General features: G+C 37.6%; 1 protein-coding gene across 1 annotated transcript in view; it reads right to left on the bottom strand.

Moving 5' to 3' along the window:
* Window positions 1–21,398, bottom strand: part of ENPP3 (ectonucleotide pyrophosphatase/phosphodiesterase 3) — a 75,964-nt gene that overhangs the window by 39,087 nt on the left and 15,479 nt on the right. The window contains exons 6-11 of the mRNA XM_007078621.3: window positions 20,735–20,832; window positions 11,895–11,974; window positions 8,417–8,536; window positions 7,788–7,897; window positions 6,266–6,331; window positions 5,453–5,525 (exon numbers count right to left, since the gene is read on the bottom strand). Of these exons, the coding sequence (XP_007078683.1) occupies window positions 5,453–5,525; window positions 6,266–6,331; window positions 7,788–7,897; window positions 8,417–8,536; window positions 11,895–11,974; window positions 20,735–20,832 (547 nt within the window). The remainder of the gene's footprint in view (window positions 1–5,452; window positions 5,526–6,265; window positions 6,332–7,787; window positions 7,898–8,416; window positions 8,537–11,894; window positions 11,975–20,734; window positions 20,833–21,398) is intronic.

Genomic DNA, 21,398 nt, shown 5'->3' with positions numbered 1-21,398 from the left:
TGTATTCTACCTCCACATGCTTTCTTGTGGGGGATAAGCTTAGGAATCCCCGGGGTTTACACCAATGGGTTGACAAGGCATAAAGAAATACAAAGTCATGAAATGCTCACACCCGAGTTTGGGTAAACCAGATTGGCACCCCAAGAAAAGGGGGGTGCAAAGGCACCCCAAAGTAGAGAGGGGGTGCAGAGCCCCCAAAATAGAAAGGGAGAGGCAAAGGCCTGAAATAGAAATGGCACAAAGGTGCCCAATACATAGGTGTGTGAAATAAACAAGATTAGATATTCAGGCTCGAAGTACTATGCAGAAAAGCTGCTTTCACAGGAGGATACGGCCAGGTTAGGTAAATTGGCGAACTGGACTTTGGACCCCTGTGCTGCAGGCATGGCAGCCCAGAGCGGAGATGGTTAACAAAAGAAAAGATGCCTTATTAACCCTGAGGTTATTTCCCCTATCTGTCTCATCCCCTAGGCTGGCAAAGATAAACAGAGGTGCTGCCTCCTGTCCCCCGTAACCAACCTTACTCCCGACTGCCCAGCACACAGATTTTGTTTTATATTGACCCAAACCCCAAACACTGTATGTCTTCAAAAATCCCCTTTTCCCTCACGTCCCCAGGCTAACGTTCCCAGTTTCTTTGTCTCTTTGTACACACCCATCACTTTTGTAAGCCTTATGATCTGAATAAATACAGGGCAAGGACCCTTATTCTGGGCTCTTGTCTTTTCCCGGACATTAGCCATCTCTCACTTTCAATCCTGCATCCCACTCTTTTACTAGACAAGAGAGAACTTTAGACCCAGAGTCTATGACACTTTCTCAAAAGTGGAGGTCCTCAGTGCTGTAGAATCATTCTACCATGTACATGAGCATTATCAAGAATTAAGTCGATCTGTTCTTAATTTCAATTTTCTTTCCAAATTGAATTTTTCTTCCTAACTTTTGTTTCCATCTAACATGTAATAACTTGTTTTTCAATCATGAGTTAACAGGTGAAACTTGTTAAAGTATTAGAACATTACTTAAGGTTATTCAAGACCCATCAGGACATTCTGTGCCTAATTCAACTTCAATACTAGAGAATCATTGAAACAAATTTGGTATCAAGAAGTTTCTGGGGTGCCTCAGTTGGTTAAGCGTCCAACTTTGGCTCAGGTCAAGATCTTGAGCTCAGGTCAGTTAGTGAGTTCAAGCCCCACGTCAGGCTCTGTGCTGACAGCTCAGAGTCTGGATCCTGCTTCGGATTCTGTGTCTCCCTCTCTCTCTGCCCCTCCCCTGCTCACACTCTGTCTCTCTCTCTCTCTCTCTCTCTCTCTCTGTCTCCCTCTCTCTCTCTCTCAAAAATAAATAAACATTTAAAAAAAAGAAGTTCCTGGTTTCACAAGACTTTAAATCTCTCCACCACCTTCTACATCCCTAATTCATAAAGCCTTCTCCAGCTATACCAGGCCACAATACTCTTCCCATTTTAACACTGTTGTTTTTAACTCAGGAAACAACAGATGTTGGCAAGGATGCAGAGAAAGGGGAACACTTTTGCATTGTTGGTGGGAATGCAAACTGGTGCAGCCACTCTGGGGAACAGTCTGGAGGTTCCTCAAAAAATTAAAAATAGAGCTACCCTATAACCCAGCAATTGCACTACTAGGTATTTATTCAAAGGGTACAAAAATGCTGATTTGAAGGGGCACATGCACCCCAATGTTTACAGCAGCATTATCAACAATAGTCAAGTTATGGAAAGAGCCCAAATGTCTACTGACTAACAAATGGGTAAAGAAGATGTGGTATGTATACACGATGGAATACTACTCGGCAATCAAAAAGAATGAAATCTTGCCATTTGCAACAACATGGATAGAACTAGAGTGTATTATGCTAAGCAAAATAAGCCACTCAGAGAAAGACAAATATCATATGATTTCACTCATGTAGAATTTAAGAAACACAACAAATGAACATAGGGGAAGGGAAGGAAAAGTAACATAAAAACAGAGAGGGAGGCAAACCATAAGAAACTATTAAATACAGAGAACAAACTGAGGATTGCTGGAGGGGTGTTGGGTGAGGGGATGGGCTAAGTGGGTGATGGGCATTAAGGAGGGCACTTGTTGGGATGAGCACTGGGTGTTGCATCTAACTGATGAATCACTGTGTTCTACTCCTGAAACCAAGACTACACTGTATGCTAACCAACTTGGATTTGCATTTTTAATTTTTTTTTTAATGTTTGTTTATTTTTGAGAAAGAGAGACAGAGACAGAAACAGAGACAGACAGAGACACAGACAGACAGAGACAGAGTGTGAGCAGGGGAGGGGCAGAGAGAGGGAGAGACACAGAACTGGAAGTTGGCTCCAGGCTCCTTGCTGTCAGCACAGAGCCCCACGTGAGGCTCCAACTCACAAACTGTGAGATCATGACCTGAGCCAAAGTCAGAGGCTTAAAGGACTGAGCCACTCAGGCGCCCCTAAATTTTTAAAAAAATGTAGGTGTGAGAAAAAAATAAACACTTGTTGCTTTAATTCATTTTTTGAGAGAGAAAGCGCACGTGCACAGGAATGCTAGCATGCAAGTTGGGGAGGGGTGGAGGGCGAGGGATAGAGAGAATCTTAACCAGGCTCCACAGCCAGCACAGATCCCAACACAAAGCCTGACCTCATGACCATGAGATCATGACCTGAGCTGAAGTCAAGAGTCAGATTCTCAACCGACTGAGCTAGGCACCCCTAAACACTGTTTCAGCTACCAAAATTTTAAAGGTTTCTTAAAATAAAACCTTGCTATACATTAAGTCATTACTTGTTTGTCCTTTCAACATAGTTACTGGGTAATGGCTTCATTTTCTTCAACCCCTAAGAATGCCCAGCACAACATCACGCCCACCAGAAACTATTAAAAGTAGACCTTAAAAGGATAGCGGAGCAAGAGCAAGAGAGTATCGATGACTGAAAAATGTAGAAGTTAATAAGCTTGAAAAAGAGTGAGTGAACAAACAAACTAAAGTAGCCTTTTGCTTTCAAATTATGTCACATTCACTCCAAACTAAAGTATATGACTAACAATAATAACAGCAATAAAGCCATAAAGCTTTCCAGGTTCTCCATCCATTTTGCCTCTTCTAAAGTTTTAAATGAGGCATGGTCTTAATCCTTCTATTTTCACTTTTCACTCTCTCCTTAGGACATCTTCACTTCCATGCACCATCTACATGCTGCCAAACTGCCTGATTTCATCCCCTTGGAGGTTTCAATCCATATTCAATTGCCTTCTGGGCATCTTCATTTGGACACCACAAGCCCCTTAACCACGACAAGATCTTCTCCTTCAAAATTGACCCCCTTCAGTCGCCTCATTGATGTAAATGGAAACACCTGCCAGCTAATGATAGCAATCTGACAACTGTCCTTGATTCTCCACTCCACCACCCGAATCCTACCAAGCCGTGCCAGGTCTATCTCCCAAATGAATCTCAAATGCAACTCCTTCCTCCCATGATGGTTGCCACTACCCTAGTTCAAGGTGCAATTATCTCTTTTCAGGAATGTTGCAAAGCTAACCCATCTCTCCCCACCTTCCTCTGTTCCCTCTAACCCATCCCTCTTGCATAGTAAAACTGATCTTAAGATACAACCCGATCTGGTCATGTTGCTTTCTTGATTAAAATGCCTCAGTGCTTCCCTTGCACATTACATGGCCAACAAGGATCTGCATGATTTGGTGCCTGCCTCCTTCTCTAGGCTTCTTTCTAGCCATTGCCCCTGGGTCACAATGCTCCAGACATGGGAGGGAGATAATCCTCATAGCGTTCCAAACAATACTTGGCAAAGAGGAGCACACAAGAAGAGTTAACTGCCATTACCATTCTTACCATTATCACCATGTCTATTTGTCCCTTTGCCTGTCTGTCCCTTTGTTCATTCTGTGCATTCCTCTACCATGCTCACCTCCTCCCTCAACCAGGCTGTTTGTGAACTTTTTTCCTTTTTCTTATTCAGAGAACTTTCTAACCAGTCACAGTCCCTGCTTCTCCTCAGACTAATTAGGACCTCCTCAATCACCCCTCAGGGCACCTTGATCTTTTCCTTTGTGGCACTTTTCAACATTACACTTAAAATTTATTTGGGAGCTAAACTAGAGCATTGACTAGAAAAAAAGATATGGTGCCTAATATTAACTCAGCTGTATGGGTCAGACAAATACAGATTATAGTGTCCCCTCTCAAAACAATTAGCCTTATCAAGTGTGGATAAGAATTAAAACAGAAAAGAAGTGGTGAATGTACTTCAGATAGTTACTATGCCACTCACCCTTAAAATAGCCTGAGTAAATGTTAAATTCTGGGATATCACTGAAGTGGTGTTGGAATATGGAGGACTAATGGGTTAAAAATGGTAGGACTTGATGGGGCGCCTGGGTGGCTCTGTCGGTTAAGCGTCCGACTTCAGCTCAGGTCACGATCTCACGGTCCGTGAGTTCGAGCCCCATGTCGGGCTCTGGGCTGATGGCTCAGAGCCTGGAGCCTGCTTCCGATTCTGTGTCTCCCTCTCTCTCTGCCCCTCCCCCATTCATGCTCTGTCTCTCTCTGTCTCAAAAATAAATAAACGTTAAAAAAAAAATGGTAGGACTTGAGCAAGGCCTTGTATCAGGAATCATTTTGGTTTAATGGGAAAAAAGAAGGGCATTTCTGATAAACCACAAAGTCAGGGTACCAGAAGAAATATGCTTTGTTTTCCAATGGAGGATAACTGTTAAATAAGTTTCCATGAAGCAGGAAAATGCCTCCATACTCATGGAGGTCTTCATAGCTTTACATTATTATGCCCAGGACAATACAGGCTTCAGTGTAACAATAATAACAGCAATAAAGGAGATGACTTTTTTTTTTTTTAAGTAATATTTAAGGTCTTTATTTCTGTAGTAAAAATGTAACATAATGGTTTAGATAACGGCAAAACTAATATTTAAAAGTCTACTTCAATTTTAATGGAGGCCCAGGAGAGGAAGGACTCTGCTGGGGGCACCAGCATATAAAGTCCAATTATAAGGATCTTATGAATGGAACATAGTGTGTGAATAGACAGCTGGATAGTTCACAACAGACTTGCAAGTGACTTAATTTGGAATGAGCTACATTAACATGTTGAATTGGCATGCAGTATCTAGCCTTGATGGTTCCACTGTATGAAATAACAGTGCTACATCTAAGTTTTCAATGAATGTTTATCAAATGAATCAAGATGTAGTCATAAACCAGGTATATCTTTTAGACTTTTAATTTTTTTGGTAATTTTTAAAATTTTTAATAAGGTAGAGATACTTTTAGACTGTTCGCTATTTTAATGTCTTCATGTTCATATCAGATACATTTGTATTCAGTGAGAATTAAAGAATATTTTACTTTGTGGGTTAGGGCTAGATGATTTTATATTTGTTCAATAAAACCAACTTACTCCGGCACTGACTGGCCCATTTTTATGTCCTGCAGAATCAGGCTCTTCCACATAGATGGTATAAAAAGCAGGTCTAGGGGTAAAATTGAAGCAGAGAAAGACATTATCAACTTGGAATAAACCTACGGGTTGGATTTGGCAAGTGCATAGGTTTAGAACTTGGTGGCAGTTTCCTTCCTTTTCTCTGGCTTCCTTGTCTTCATCCAGGCCCAGTCGTTCCACTTGGCCCAGAGGGGAGGTACTCGTAACAGGAAGTAAGACCTTCCTGGGCATGAGCGTTGTTCTGACTCACTTATGAAAATCTCCCTTATTCTTTCTGCCAAGACCTCTCTTGGTGTGCCTCAGCCTTCTATAGTTTCCAGTCTCTGACTTTCCACCCGCTCTTTGTTCTGCCATTTGAATTCTTTCTTTAGATGGCTGGTTTCTGAGGCGCTGTTGACATGTTGCTCTCTTTCAGGATGCTCTGACTCAGGACTGTTGACAGGGCCTTGCTCTGGCACCTCTAGCTCCATGAGTCAATCCTCATAATGAAGTTTCAGACCCTTTCGCCACTCTGCCTCCAGTCTACATCAGGTTCTGTGTTACTTGCCTCTACTCCTGGTACTGGCTCTATCTCTATTGCCCCATAGTGCCAGTCACATTCTCAAGAGCAAAAACTCAACTCAACTGCTCTCAGGAATAATTCTTGAAAATTTCTTAAAAAAGAAAATTCCAAGTTTCTTTCAGAAGGGGTCATTTAAAGTAAAGAAATAATTGCATTTTATACTCGCAGATATCCCAGTGTGCCAGCCCTTCTCTGATTCTAAGTAATACCTTTCAGCTTTGGGCAGGTCCAGCCATTTCAACAATGTAAAGATCCTCTCTTCATATGGGATACTTCTGAAAAGGAGAGAAAAAAATAATTTTCAAAAACTACTCAAATAAAAAAAATAACTCCACTATATTCCTACTCAGAAAGACAGTTAATATTTTCAGATGTCCATTTTGTGTACATATACGATCAGAATACTGAAGGGGATTCAGTATTACTCAATGGGATTCCTGTTTTCAATACTTATATAGAGATATGTTTGTCTCAGTGTAAATTAAATATATATCGTTTTCTTTCTTTCTCATCCTTCCATCTTCCGACTTTCCCCCAACTGAAATAAACACCATTAATTACTATCCATTCGGTTTATTTTTATTTCATTTATTTATACATTTGTGTATATTGGGCACCTATTTGTTCATTTTAAACAATATTTATCAGTGGGAAAACCAAAGATGCTTTCCTTCCTAGAGATGACATTCTAGTGAAGACAAACCATAAACAATAGATCTGATATATAAATAAATTCTATTGTGTGTCTCAAGGTGACAAATGCTAGGGATAAAAGAAACACCAGAATACAGTAAGGTGAGAATTCAGGGTGGGGGATGGTTTGGAATTTGAAATCTTAGTTTAATCAGGCTAAGACAATATTGAGAAAGTAATTTTCGAGCAACAGCCTGAAGAGGGTGACAGAGCAGGTTATGCAGATACATGGAGTGAGTTATCTCAGGCAGAGGGAACACCCCACACAAAGGCCCTAAGCAGACAATTCTGGCGTGTTAAGGCCTACCCAGGAGGTCAGCACCAGGTGGAATAATGGGAGACAAGGTCTGAGACACAGTGGGGTGGTTGGGGTCATACCAATAGGACCCTGAAGGCTTTTACTGTGAGTGAAACAGGGATCCATTAAAGTTTTTAGTGCAAAAGAACGTCGTAATTGGACTTGATTTTCAAAGTTAACATTCTGGTTGGTAGATACAGAATAGATGGTAGGAGACAAGAACAGAAGCAGGGAGATGGGGAAAGTGCAATAATATAGGCAAAATAATACAGGCAAAAGATGATGGTTGCTCCAACCACAGCAGTAATGCTGGAAATAACAAAAGTTCATAGATGGCATATATTTTGAATTAGAGTCACAAGCATTTACTGACAGACCAGGTGAGGGATGTAAGAGAGAGGAATCAATGATAACTTCAAGATTTTCGATCCAGGGGCGCCCGGGTGTCTCGGTTGGTTGGGCCGCTGACTACCGCTCAGGTCATGATCTCACGGTCTGTGAGTTTAAGCCCCCCGTCAGGCTCTGTTCTGAATGCTCAGAGCCGGGAGCCTGCTTCAGATTCTGTGTCTCGCTCTCTCTCTCTGCCCCTTCCCTGCTTGCTCTCTGTCTCTCTCTCGCTCAAAAATAATAATAAAAAAAATTTTAAAAAAAGATTTTTGACCCAAACAACTGGAAAAATAGAATTACTACCAAGGTTAGTAATCATACCTGCCTAGGAGCAATCATATCTTAACGACTACCTGTTATAACTCATATATATAGAAGGAAAGGAGCCATTGATAGCGACGTCTGATCCAGGCCAAAAGAAGCTACCAGCTTTTAAACCTTGATACGTTGCTGTCAGCCAGATCTATAAGAAGAGAAAACCTAAGGTAAGTGGAAGTCAAAAGAATAATCTGTTTGGGTAGAACTTGTAGAAATGGTGCCATTTTTTAGCAACTGAACAATATTAATTAACATTCACAAAATTTAATTACGTAGGGATCCACCCCAAAAGTCAAGAACATAGTAAGGTAGTAAGAAAGATCACTCTTTTTCAAATTGGTAAAACTGTATAGCTCCTCTTTTGCTTTTAAAGAAGTATAAAACAGAAAGGGGGAGGGGAGGAAATTAACAGAAAACCCTTCTGAGAAACCTCTAGATTGTTATGTTTAGAATACTACATCCAAGTTTCAACAGAAGGCAAGTTAAGTGAACAATCATGAATATTTACATGATTTAAATTAAAATTATAAATGGTGAAACACCTTCCCATTACACCCCGCACTTAGAAATTAGAAAGATAATGTAAAAGTGCAGAAAGGAAAGTGATCCACTATCACACTGAAAAATGGAGATTATTTTGATGCCACATGTAGATGCTACATACTGGTTGCCCTTGCCACCAAGCTGGATTGTTTTTCTCCTTTGATGAAAGTGAAAAATTCTTGTTGAGGTTTACATCATACATATTATTATCAATGATGCCATGGGATTCTGGATATAATCCCTAAAATGATAATTTCAAAAAAGATTTAAAATAATATATCAATCAATCACTTTTAAATTAAAATATCATAGGATCTATAACTCATATCTTAGAAAGACATCATATACTTTTCGATACAAAACCCCTGGGTCTGAACCTAAATACCAAATATATATACATGTATATGTATATATGCAGGCATAGGTGCAAGTGTAGGTATTGGTATGTATAAGTGCAGATATAGGTACAGGTATGTATGTAGGTAGGTATAGGTATAGGTAGGTGTAAGTGTAGATATAGGTACAGATATGTATGTAGATAGGTATAGGTATAGGTAGGTGTAAGTGTAGGTATAGATGTAAGTATAGGCATGGTTCCACCATGGTCTAGAGCAGTAAATGAATGATATTAGGCAGATGGCTTGTGCCAATGACATTAATATAACTCTTACATGATTAATAACTGTTAATTAAAGTTTCTTATATGATAATAATGATCAGCCACTGGTTATACTGGCAATAATAGCAAGAAATGCACTACTTAGAAGCTTTTAAGTATCAAATATCTTGGCTAAAGGGGTTAAAGTGTGTTACCAGCACTTTAGAAGGGAGCCTGCCAAATTTCTCTCCATCTTCCCTTCCACTTATCCATCAATCCAATCATTTTTTTCAATCCAATAACACATATTTATTCAATTATTCCACACATTTTATTGAATGCCTATGATATCCCATGCATTTGTAACTATTTCTAGATAGATTTTAGGGTCCTTATTTCAGAACATCACTATATGGATACATATACACATACACAGTAAATTAATAGCACTTATGTATAACACCTTATTTATATATACATACATATGTGTTATATATAATGTGTGTATATTTATGTATATATGCACACATATAGTCAATTCTTTTTTTATTGAAGGATAGTTGACATACAGTGTTTCAGCAGTTCCAGGTGTACAACACAGTGATTTGACACTTCTACACATTACACTATGCTCACCATGGTAAGTGTAGTTACCATCTGTCACCTTACAACATTATGACGTAATTATTGACTATATTCCTTATGCTGTACTCTTCATCCCTGGGACTTATTTATTTTATAACTGGAAGTTTATACCTCTTAATACCTTTCATATATTTTGCGGATTCTCCCCAACTCCCTACCCTCTGGCAACTACCAGTTTGTTCTCTGTACTTATGATTTGTTTCTGTTATTTTGTTTTGTGCTTGTTTGTTCATTTGTTTTGGCTTTTGGATTCCACATATAAGTGAAATCATAGGGCATTTATCTTTCTCCGTCTGACTTATTTCACTTAGCATAATGCCCTCTAGGTCCCTCCATGTTGTCACATTGCAAGATATCATTCATTTTTACAGATGGTAATGTGCCATATACAACTCATCTTCTTTATACATTCATCTATCAATGGACACTTAGGTTGCTTCTGTATCTTGGCTATTGCAAATAATGCTCGTTTTTATATGTCTTTTCATTTTCTTTGGGTAAATACCCAATAGTGGAATTACTGTATCTTATAGAATTTTATTTTTAATTGTTTGAGGAACCTCCACATTGCTTTCCACAGTGGTTGTACCAATTCACATCCCTGCCAACAGTGCGTGAAGGTTCCAATTCACATTCCCGCCAACAGTGCGTGAAGGTTCCTTTTTCTCCACATCCTTGCCCATACTTGTTATTTGTTGTCTTTTTCATACTATCCATCCTTATAGGTGTAAGGTGATACCTTATTGTGGTTTTATTTGCATTTCCCTAATGATTAGTAGTCAATTCTTGTTATCTGTGGTAATTATGTTCTATAAAGTTGCTACAAACACTGAATGAGTGAATACTGAACCATTGCTCCTAGGGAAAATAAAGTGCAAGCCTCTAGTCACAACACTTTTATCTGCTGATCAATACATAATCTTGTTTTTGTCTATTTCTGTTTAAAAATTATCATTTAATAGATATTGTTGGTTCACTATAACTCATGCCTGAGTGAAGCTTATCTAACACACATATAGTCAGTACACCGTGAAAACGTTTGTTTGCTACATGAGAGTTAAAACAAGAAAGGCAGAGTGTCACCTTTTAGACCTCAACTGGGAATATGTGAGCTGGGCAACTCAAATATTTAGGTAAAATCTGCAAATATATATATATATATATATATATATATATTTACATATAAAGTATATATTTATTTATATTTACATATAAAGTATATATTTATTTATATTTACATATAAAGTATATATTTATTTATATTTATATATAAAGTATATATTTATTTATATTTATATATAAAGTATATATTTATTTATATTTATATATAAAGTATATATTTATTTATATTTATATATAAAGTATATATTTATTTATATTTATATATAAAGTATATATTTATTTATATTTATATATAAAGTATATATTTATTTATATTTATATATAAAGTATATATTTATTTATATTTATATATAAAGTATATATTTATTTATATTTATATATAAAGTATATATTTATTTATACTTATATATAAAGTATATATTTATTTATACTTATATATAAAGTATATATTTATTTATATTTATATATAAAGTATATATTTATTTATATTTATATATAAATTATATATATTATATTACACACATTATATATACATTACATACATTAGACATTGCAACTTAAGAGTTAAAATTTAAATAAATTATAGTTACTGTCCTATAGTAATAAAAGAGTAAATGCAAAGTGGTAAAGACATAATATCCTTTGGTAATAAAGTCTGAGGTAGAGGACTCCTTAAGATGTGTTGTAAATCTATAAATGTTAAAAAATTTAATTTGCCTTTGAGTTCATTTTGATCATTTCACTTATGTCTTATTACACATTAAGGAGAATTCACTTGGTTTATTTGCTTTATCTAAAGACATATAGCCAGCATGCATTTATTTATCAAACAGAAGTCTTTGTCAAATTAAATACAATGAAAAGATTAGGGAAAAAAGACATTTCCTACTTCAGAGTGGCTGTCTTCACACATAACCTACAATTCCCAGCAGACTCAGAAAAGTGGAGGCAAATCCAAAGATCAGAGGAGAATGGTATTTCTCACAACCAAGAAGCTATCCTGGCCTGTCACACAGGTGAATTAGCCTATTGCTGGGACATTCATTCATACGTAACATCTCAGAGCACTGGATGGCCTCACAATGAGATGCTACCTCCTAGCCTGAATGAAGCCACATGTGCGTCTGAAATGTGTGTGTGACATGGGACTCAGCCACTTCCTGTGTAAGCGTGTCTGTCGTGGTCAGTTGCCTGTCTATGGCCTGTCAGTCTTGCCACTGGGCCAAACACTTACCGTGACAATAGTGTAATGATTTGGGAAGGTTTTGGTTGGATAGACAGCTCTCATGTATTTTGAATGAATTCCACATGTTTCTGCAACAAAACATAGTGAGAAATTAAGAAGTTGTTTTTTCCTGGTAAGTTTTTTTGAAGTAAAAATCTAAACATAAAGTTTTTACAGAGAAATAAAAAGCTAACTAAAGAGTGGATTGAAGATGGAAAGAGGTTGAAATTCTTTTTTTTTATTTAATTTTTTATTTTTAAAAATTTACATCCAAATTAGTTAGCATATAGTGCAACAATGATTTCAGGAGTAGATTCCTTAGTGCCCCTTACCCATTTAGCCCGTCTCCCCTCCCACAACCCCTCCAGCAACCCTCAGTTTGTTCTCCATATTTATGAGTCTCTTATGTTTTGTCCCCCTCCCTGGTTTTATATTATTTTTGTTTCCCTTCCCTTATGTTCATCTGTTTTGTCTCTTAAAGTCTTCATATGAGTGAAGTCATATGATTTTTGTCTTTCTCTGACTGACTAATTTCACTTAGCATAATACCCTCCAGTTCCATCCATGTAATTGCAAATGGCAAGATTTCATTCTTTTTGATTGCTGAGTAATATTCCATTGTGTGTGTGTGTGTGTGTGTGTGTGTGTGTGTGTGTGTGTATACCACATCTTCTTTATCCATTCATCCATCGATGGACATTTGGTCTCTTTCCATACTTTGGCTATTGTTGACAGTGCTGCTATAAACATGGGGGTGCATGTGTCCCTTCGAAACAGCACACCTGTATCACTTGGATAAATGCCTAGTAGTGCAATTGCTGGGTCGTAGGGTAGTTCTATTTTTAGTTGCTTGAGGAACCTCCATACTGTTTTCCAGAGTGGCTTGCACCAGCTTGCATTCCCACCAACAACACAAAAGAGATCCTCTTTCTCCGCATCCTTGCCAACATCCGTTGTTGCCTGAGTTGTTAATGTTAGCCATTCTGACAGGTGTAAGGTGGTATCTCATTGTACTTTGATTTGTATTTCCCTGATGATGAGTGATGTGGGGCATTTTTTCATGTGTCAGTTGGCCATCTGGATGTCTTCTTTGGAGAAGTGTCTATTCATGTTTTTTTGCCCATTTCTTCACTGGATTATTTGTTTTTTGGGGGGTGTTTTTTGGGGGGTGTTTGATAAGTTCTTTATAGATTTTGGATACTAACCCTTTATCTGATATGTCATTTGCAAATATCTTCTCCCATTCTGTTGGTTGCCTTTTAGTTTTGCTGATTGTTTCCTTCCCTGCGCAGAAGCTTTTTATCTTGATGAGGTCCCAGTAGTTCATTTTTGCTTTTGTTTCCCTTGCCTCCAGAGACATGTTGAGTAAGAAGTTGCTGAGGCCAAGATCAAAGAGGTTTTTGCCTGCTTTCTCCTTAAGGAGAATGTATGACGGCTCCCGGTCATACATTTAGGTCTTTCATCTGTTTTGAGTTTATTTTTGTGTATGGTGTAAGAAAGTGGTCCAGGTTCATTCTTCTGCATGTCGCTGTCCAGTTTTCCCAGCACCACTTCCTGAAGAGACTGTCTTTATTCCATTGGATATTCTTTCCTGCTTTGTCAAAGAATAGTTGGCCATATATTTGTGGGTCCATTTCTGGGTTCTGTATTCTGTTCCATTGATCTGAGTGTCTGCTCTTGTGCCAGTACCATACTGTCTTGATGATTACAGCTTTGTAGTATAGCTTGAAGTCTGGGATTGTGATGCCTCCTGCTTTGGTTTTCTTTTTCAAGATTGCTTTGGCTATTCGGGGTCTTTTCAGGTTCCATACAAATTTTAGGATTACTTGTTCTAGCTCTGTGAAGAATGCTGTTGTTACTTTGATAGGGATTGCATTGAATATGTAGATTGCTTTGGGTAGTATCGATATTTTAACAATATTTGTTCTTCCTATCCAGGAGTATGGAATTTTTTCCATTTTTTTGTGTCTTCTTCAATTTCTTTCATAAGCTTTCTACAGTTTTCAGTGTATAGATTTTTCACCTCCTTGGTTAAATTTATTCCTAGGTATTTTATGGTTTTTTGTGCAACTGTAAATGGGATCGATTCCTTGATTTCAAAAAGGTTGAAATTCTGATGCCTACAATTCCTACATTCTAAGGAATGTCAGTTTTTAATAGAGAAGTGAAAGACTCTACAACATTTCTCTATAAAGGCCAGATCATAAATGTTAGGCTTTGTAAGTCCATATGTTCCTTGTTATAGCAGCTGAATTCAGCTATTGAGGCCAAAAGCATCCATAGATGCTACACCAACAAATAAGCATGGCTGTCCTCCAATAAATCTTTATTTGTGGACATTGAAATTTGAACTCCATGTAATTTGTACATATCACTAAATATTCTCTTCTTTATTTCTCAACCAGTTAAGAATGTAAAACAATTCTTAGCATTTACTAGGCCACACAAAAATAGAGTGGGCCACATTTTGTCCATGAGCCACATCTTGGGGATCATTCAGCTAAGCATACCCCAAATTACACACTGCCACCAGCTTTGTATGTTTGTGTTGCTCCTCTCTTTCTGACTCAGGTCATTATGATGAGAATTTCTATATAACATTTTCATCCCAGCTAATAGTTCTTATGTGACAGCATCCAATATAACAAAAGTCAACACAACTATCTAGGTAACTGAAAAGGAATTTGCCCTATATACGAGCATAAGCCTATGTCACGTAGTAACATTTATAAAATAAGTAGTAAATAACTTTACTACTTATTATTTTCAGTACAGTTTCCATTTGATCAGTGAAGTTTCCTGTGATCTGTTTTCCACAAAGTGCGGCATCAACTTTGCTTTCAAATGTTCTGCTGTTTTCGATCTGTGCAATAACACCACTCAAGGTCAGAACCACTCCAGCATTGCTATTTCCTCTCCAACGGTGAAGGATAAGAAATTTTCCATTTCAAAATACTGTCAACTCAAATTCTAAAAGAAAGCTTCACCATTATTGATTTTATTTAGGTTAAAACAAAAAGCAAAAATGATTGTTGTCCAGAAAGTTACAAAGTTTATAGTTGGAAACAATGAAAGTTTTCTCAAATAGGCTTGGAGTTGGTCCAATATGCAGTGTTTCCAATATGACCTAGGGATTATCTCCTTCAGAACCTTCTTAGGCTCCATATCAAGTTTACTAAATAGGACTCTAGTAGGAATGGAGGGGTAAGTAGAAGATGAAGAAAAGAGATCTGGAAAAAAAATCAACATTTGTGGCAAGCCACCCAAAGTGGTTCTGATGTACCTAAGTTTGAGGCCTGCCCTAGGATTTGATTTCTAAGTATAATTAAAGATTAAAATAACCTTTTTTTTCAGTCAATACTACCATAAGTCTCATACTTAACCAGAGAAAGACAACATTTATTATTTTTAAGAAGTCATACAATAAGAAAATAAAATGAGATCCAATTCTCTTATATAATTAAAAGAGGGGCGCCTGGGTGGCGCAGTCGGTTAAGCGTCTGACTTCAGCCAGGTCACGATCTCGCGGTCCGTGAGTTCGAGCCCCGCGTCAGGCTCTGGGCTGATGGCTCGGAGCCTGGAGCCTGTTTCCGATTCTGTGTCTCCCTCTCTCTCTGCCCCTCCCTTGTTCATGCTCTGTCTCTCTCTGTCCCAAAAATAAATAAAAAACGTTGAAAAAAAATTTTTTTTAAATAAAAAAAAAAAAATTTAAGTGGGGGGGGAAGCATACAATAAACAGAAATATTAAAGTCAGTTTTTATTTTTATTTCCTTCAAACATGGGTGATGTAATCAAATTCTTAAATGCCTAAAGTCATGGAGTATAAAATAAAATACAAACTAAGCTACCAGTAATGTAAAAACATGACATTAGTTGGGATGTCCCAAATAGGACACACCTGCAGACTATCCATGACTCATGCTACAATTTTGGATCACCTGCCTTTGAACAAGAGCTGTTGTAGAATAGCTCACAGAAAGCAAAAAATTCTATAATTGTTTCTTCTAGAACTTAATAATCTAAATCATAAAAGAAGGAAGGATACACAAGAAGCCAACAAGAGTAGATGCTTCTGCAGAGATAAAGCTAGAAAAATCTGGAAAGAGTTTTTTTTGTTTGTTAGTTGGTTGTTGTTATTCTACTATATACATTTTAATATCATTTTTAAAAGTTTATCATTTGTGCATTTTACTCTTTAAAGAACTTTTTCAAAAAGGAAGTACCAACTCCCCAAAAATCTGGAAACATAAATAGAATAAACACATATCCTTACAAACTATAAACTTGGGGCATCTGGGTGGCTCAGTCGGTTGAGTGTCCGACTTAGGCTCAGGTCATGATCTCACAGCTCAGTGAGTTCCAGCCCTGCTTTGGGCTCTGGTGCTGACAGCTCAGAGCCTGGAGCCTGCTTTGGATTCTATGTCTCCCTCTCTCTCCGCCCCTAACCCACTCTCATTCTGTCTCTGTCCCTGTCAAAAATAAATAAACATTAAAAAAATTTAAAAAAAAAGAAACTATAAACTTTAAGAAAGAGCACAAAACTAAATGCGTAGTAGGTGAAACAGCTGACAGATACAGCAAAAACAGTACGAGGATGGAAGTGTATAGCAACAAACAGCTACATTAAAAAAGAAATTTTACATAAACAACCTAACTTTACAACTCAAAGAAGAAAAGGAACAAACTACATCCAAAGTTAGCTGAAGGAAGGAAACAATAAAGATTATAGCAGACATAAAGGAAACAAAGAGAAATACTTGTAAGAAAAATACTTGTAAAAGTCAAGAAAATTAAAGTTGGTTTTTTGAAAAGATAAAATTAACAAACCTTTAGCTAGACTACACCTTCTCCAGAGAAAAGTCTAGGATTAGAAGTCTCTACTGATGAATTCTCTCAAGTATTTAAAGACAAATTAATGCACGGGGCTCCTAGGTAGCTGTCAGTTAAGGGTCCAATTTCAGCTCAGGTCATGATCTCATGGTTCGTGAGTTGGAGTCCTTCATCAGGCTCTCTGCTATCAGCATAGAGCCCACTTTGGATCCTGTCTCCCTCTCTCTCTGCCTCTCCCCCTCACATGCTCTGTCTCTGTCTCTGTCTTTCTCAAAAATAAACATTCATATGAAACCAAGAAGAATCAATGGCGATCATTCTTAAACTCTTCCAAAAAAATGAAGAGAAGAAAACTGTCCCAAACTCATTTTATGAAGACAGCATTTACCCTGATACCAAAACCAGACAAAGACACCACAAGAAAAGGAAACTACAGGACAATGTTCATCCCTGATGAACATAGATGAAAAAATCTTCAACAAAATAACAGGAAACTGGATTCAACAGTACATTAAAGGAATCACACACCATGACCAAGTGGGATTTATCCCTGGGATAAAAGATGGCTCAACATATGAAAATCAATTAATGTGATATACCACATTAATAAAATACAGGATAAAAATCACATGATCATCTAAATAGATGCAGAAAAGACATCTGATAAAGTTCAATACTCTTTCATGATAAAGACTCTCAACATACTAGAAATGGAGGGAAATTACCTCAACATGGTAAAGGTCATGTATGGAAAGCCCACAACTAAGATTATACTCAACAATGAAAAACTGAGAGCTTTTCCAGTAAAATTAGGAACTAGGCAAGGACCCTTTCATATACCATAAACAATATCTAACTCAAAATGAACTAAAGACTCAAGAATCTTACAAGAAAAGAGGAGGAAAGATTTGTGATATTGGTTTTAGTAATGATCTCATGAATATGACACCAAAAACACAAGCAACTAAAGCAAAAATAAACTAATGGGACTGCATCAAACTAACAAGCTTCTGCATAGCAAAGGAAACCATCAACAGAAACAACATATGGAATGGAAGAAAATACTTACAAACCATATATGTGGTAAGGAGTTGACTTCTAAAATAGATAATAAATTCTTACAATTCAATAGAAAAAAAACCTAATAACCCAATTAAAAAATAGGCTAAGGATTTGAATAGATACTTCTCTGAAGAAGACCTACAAATGACCAATACATACAAGATGATCAATGTCATTAAACATCAGGAAAATGCACGTCAAAACCACAGTGAGATATCACTGCACACCTGTTAGGATGGCTATTATCAGAAACACAAAAGACATGTGTTAGTGAGGGTGTGGAGAAAGTGCAACCCTTGTGCACTGACAGTGAGAATAAAAAAGTTATACAACTATCATATGATCCAGCAATCCTACTTCTGGATATTTATCCAAAATAATTGAGATCAAGTTCTTGAGGAGATATTAACACCCCCATGTTCAATGCAATACTATTCACAATAACCAAGATGGTTAGGTTTTTTAGGAAAAAACCTAAATTTCCATCAATAGATAAATGGATTTTTAAGTGGTGTATATATGCAATGGAACTTGATTTGGCCTTAAAAAAATGAAACCATATAAATGAATCTTGAGGACATTAAATGAAATAAGCCTGTTACAGAAAGACAAATACAAATAATTCCACTTATATGAGATCTAAAAGAGTCAAGGTCTTAAAACAAAGAATAGAATGGTGATTTCTAGGGTCTGTGGGGAGGAAAAAAAATGGAGAGTTGCTAATCAATGGGTATAAAATTTCATTTACGCAAGATGAATAAATTCTAGAGATCTGCTATACAACATTGGGCCTATAGATAACAATATTTCATTATACACTTAAAATTCTGTTAAGTGGTTATATCTCCTAAGTATTTTTACCACAATAAAATTAAAAAGAAGAAAGAAAGAGGAAGAGGGGGAGGAGGAAGAGGCAGCAGACAGTAAACGGCATCTGCTGTGGAGAAGTTAAGAATTCTGTTGTTTGTGAAAGTAAACTTTGCTAACTAACTCTGATCTTCAAAAATCTACAAATGTTGCCTGCCAGATACACCTGTTACTACTAGTCTTAATCTATCCCCAATTTCCTACCTAACTTTCCAGGAAGCCTGACTTGTGGTGCAAGTCGAATTACTTCCATCTCACCTGACAGTCTGCTGTTCTTGGGCCTGACCCTTTTTTTCCTGTCCCCACCCACACTAAGACAAGATAATGACCTTGTCCTCTCACTAGAGTTGAGTCTGAGTCCTTGTAAGTCGCCAATATGACTCACTGTGCTGTGGTATTAGTTCATGTTCAGCTTCCCAGACCGCTGTCACCCAACTCAGGCAGCTTCTTGGGATACCGGAGATGGGGTTCTAGACTTCCTTAAAGTGATGTCTGTTGTCACACACCTCACCTCAAGCCTACTTTTCCCAGGAAGTCCTAATCCTAAGTCTCATTCACATCTATTCTTAATCAGGCCTCCTGGAAACTAACAGCCCATTTGCCTTGGTAGACCTAGTTAGTGATGTCTACACATTAAAGAATCAAATGTTGTCTGCATGACTTTAAAAAATACATATTAAGCTTTAAAAAGGGAACATTCTCAATGGCCCAATGTTTCATTGGTGTCATTTCCAACCCTGAGTGGGATGAACAAATCAAATAATTCCCCTTCAGAAGGGGTTCGGTTCAGCCTGGCTAGCTAAATTCCCTTTTGGATACAGAATTGGATATCCCGATTGTCAAAGAAAATTCAGATGAGGAAATACAAACTGGGAAGTGTTAATCAACTTTCCAGGCCAAAGTAACTCAGCAGTTAAATGACAAATCCTGAATTTGAAGCTAATTTGGTCAGAGCCCCAAACTCTCAATGTCTTGGCTGCAGTTCTGCCTCAGGGAATAAGAAAAATGCTGAAGAGACAAAGTATCTTGTGTTGTAGGGGGAAGCAGTTCGTCTCTCTAGAGTCATGGAATTTTAGAGCTGGAATTAACAGTGGAATTCCATAAAGTTAATCCTCTCATTTTACAAATGAAGAAACGAAGACCCAGATGAGGTAATTGACTTACTCAGGCTCAAACAGCTCTTTTTTAATAATTTGGAGAAAAATAAAAACAGGCTTCCAGTAAAATTGTGATAAACTTTGAGAACCTTAGAGGCAAAGGAAGGCCTAGTAGAAGGGGGAAGAAAGAAAGGAATTGTCAGGCAGTGAAGAATACAGACTCTGGAACCAACCCTCTGGTTCCAACCATGCTCTGATACACTTCTTGGCTCTGTATCCATAGGTACTTAATTTCTCCTTATTAATAACTTTATAAAATTGTATGAAGGCCAAGTGTCCTAGAAAGAAGCGTCACATCCTGATAAAGATGATAACAGAAACAATAATTACAATCACAGCTTAAAACCATTCAGTGTGTACCACATATACATTCTCACAGTATTTGCATCAGGTAGGAAGTGACCATTTTACAGCTGGAGAGAAAGAGCGCCAATAGGTGAGATAAGTTTGCCCAAGGTCTCACAGCTAATAAGTGGTGAAGCCAGGTTCCAGGCAGTTTCATTCCAGAACCAGAGAGAGATACTAGACGTTTTGCCTTTTGGAGCGTATGATGTGCTGACTCTGCTCTGCCATCCAGACTCTTTCAGGATCATGTCCTTGCTGGTCATATGCTTGTTGCTAAGACCCAGAACCCAAGTCTGACAAATACCGCTTTTGAGACATTATATGTGAACAGATTTCCATAGGATGAAGTTATATTCAAATACAAAACGAATCACAAGAAACAAACAAAAAGATGAGCATGCGTCAAAAAAGAGGAGGAGCCAAAAGTATGAAACTAGGTATCCTGAGTGGTGAAGTCCTCAGGATCTCCAGAGGTCCTGGGAGAAGACAAACTACTAATATGGAAGGTCAGGAAGAAAGGTGCACATCTACAGGATGGCTAACTAGGTGTTCTCATCGTTTGTGTGCCTGTGGTTGTGGAGGACTTACTCAGTTTATGAATATTAGGTAGGAGAGTATCCCAGGTCTGCAAATATTCAGCTCGAAATCCATCCATGGAAAACAAAATAACTGGTGGCAATTCAAATCTGAAAGTGGAAAACAGAATTAGTACATGTTTTTATTGTAAAAAAAAACAAAAACAAAGATGTCTGTACTACTTACAATTCTCTAAATTAGAAAATCCTTAGAAAGCACATTAAGACAATTACCGTGTTTTTTTATTTCCCTTTTTAAAGATTTATTTTTTGATGTTATTTATTTTGAGAAAGAGAGAGAGCATGAGTGGGGGAGGGACGGAAAGAGAGGGAGAGAGAGAAAATCCTAAGCAGGATCCGCACTGATGATGATGCTGACTTAATTCTCACATGAAATCTCCTGAACTTGGCATTATTATTGTTATTATTATTATTACTACTACTACAACTTTAAATTTTTTAATGTTTATTTTTTGAAAGAGACAGAGAGAGACAGAGAGAGAGACAGAGGCAGAGACAGAGACGGAACGCGAGTGAGGGAGGGAGACAGAGAATCCCAAGCAGGCTCCAGGCTCTGAGCTGTCAACATACAGCCTGATGCAGGGCTCAAACCCACAAACTGTGAGATCATGACCTGAGCCAAAGTTGGACGCTTAACTGACTGAGTCACTCAGGCG

This window comes from Panthera tigris, chromosome B2 (assembly GCF_018350195.1).
Source record: "Panthera tigris isolate Pti1 chromosome B2, P.tigris_Pti1_mat1.1, whole genome shotgun sequence".
Classification (NCBI taxonomy): Eukaryota; Metazoa; Chordata; class Mammalia; order Carnivora; family Felidae; genus Panthera; species Panthera tigris.
Note: the sequence above shows the minus strand (reverse complement) of the source record. Positions and strands in the feature narration are given on the sequence as shown.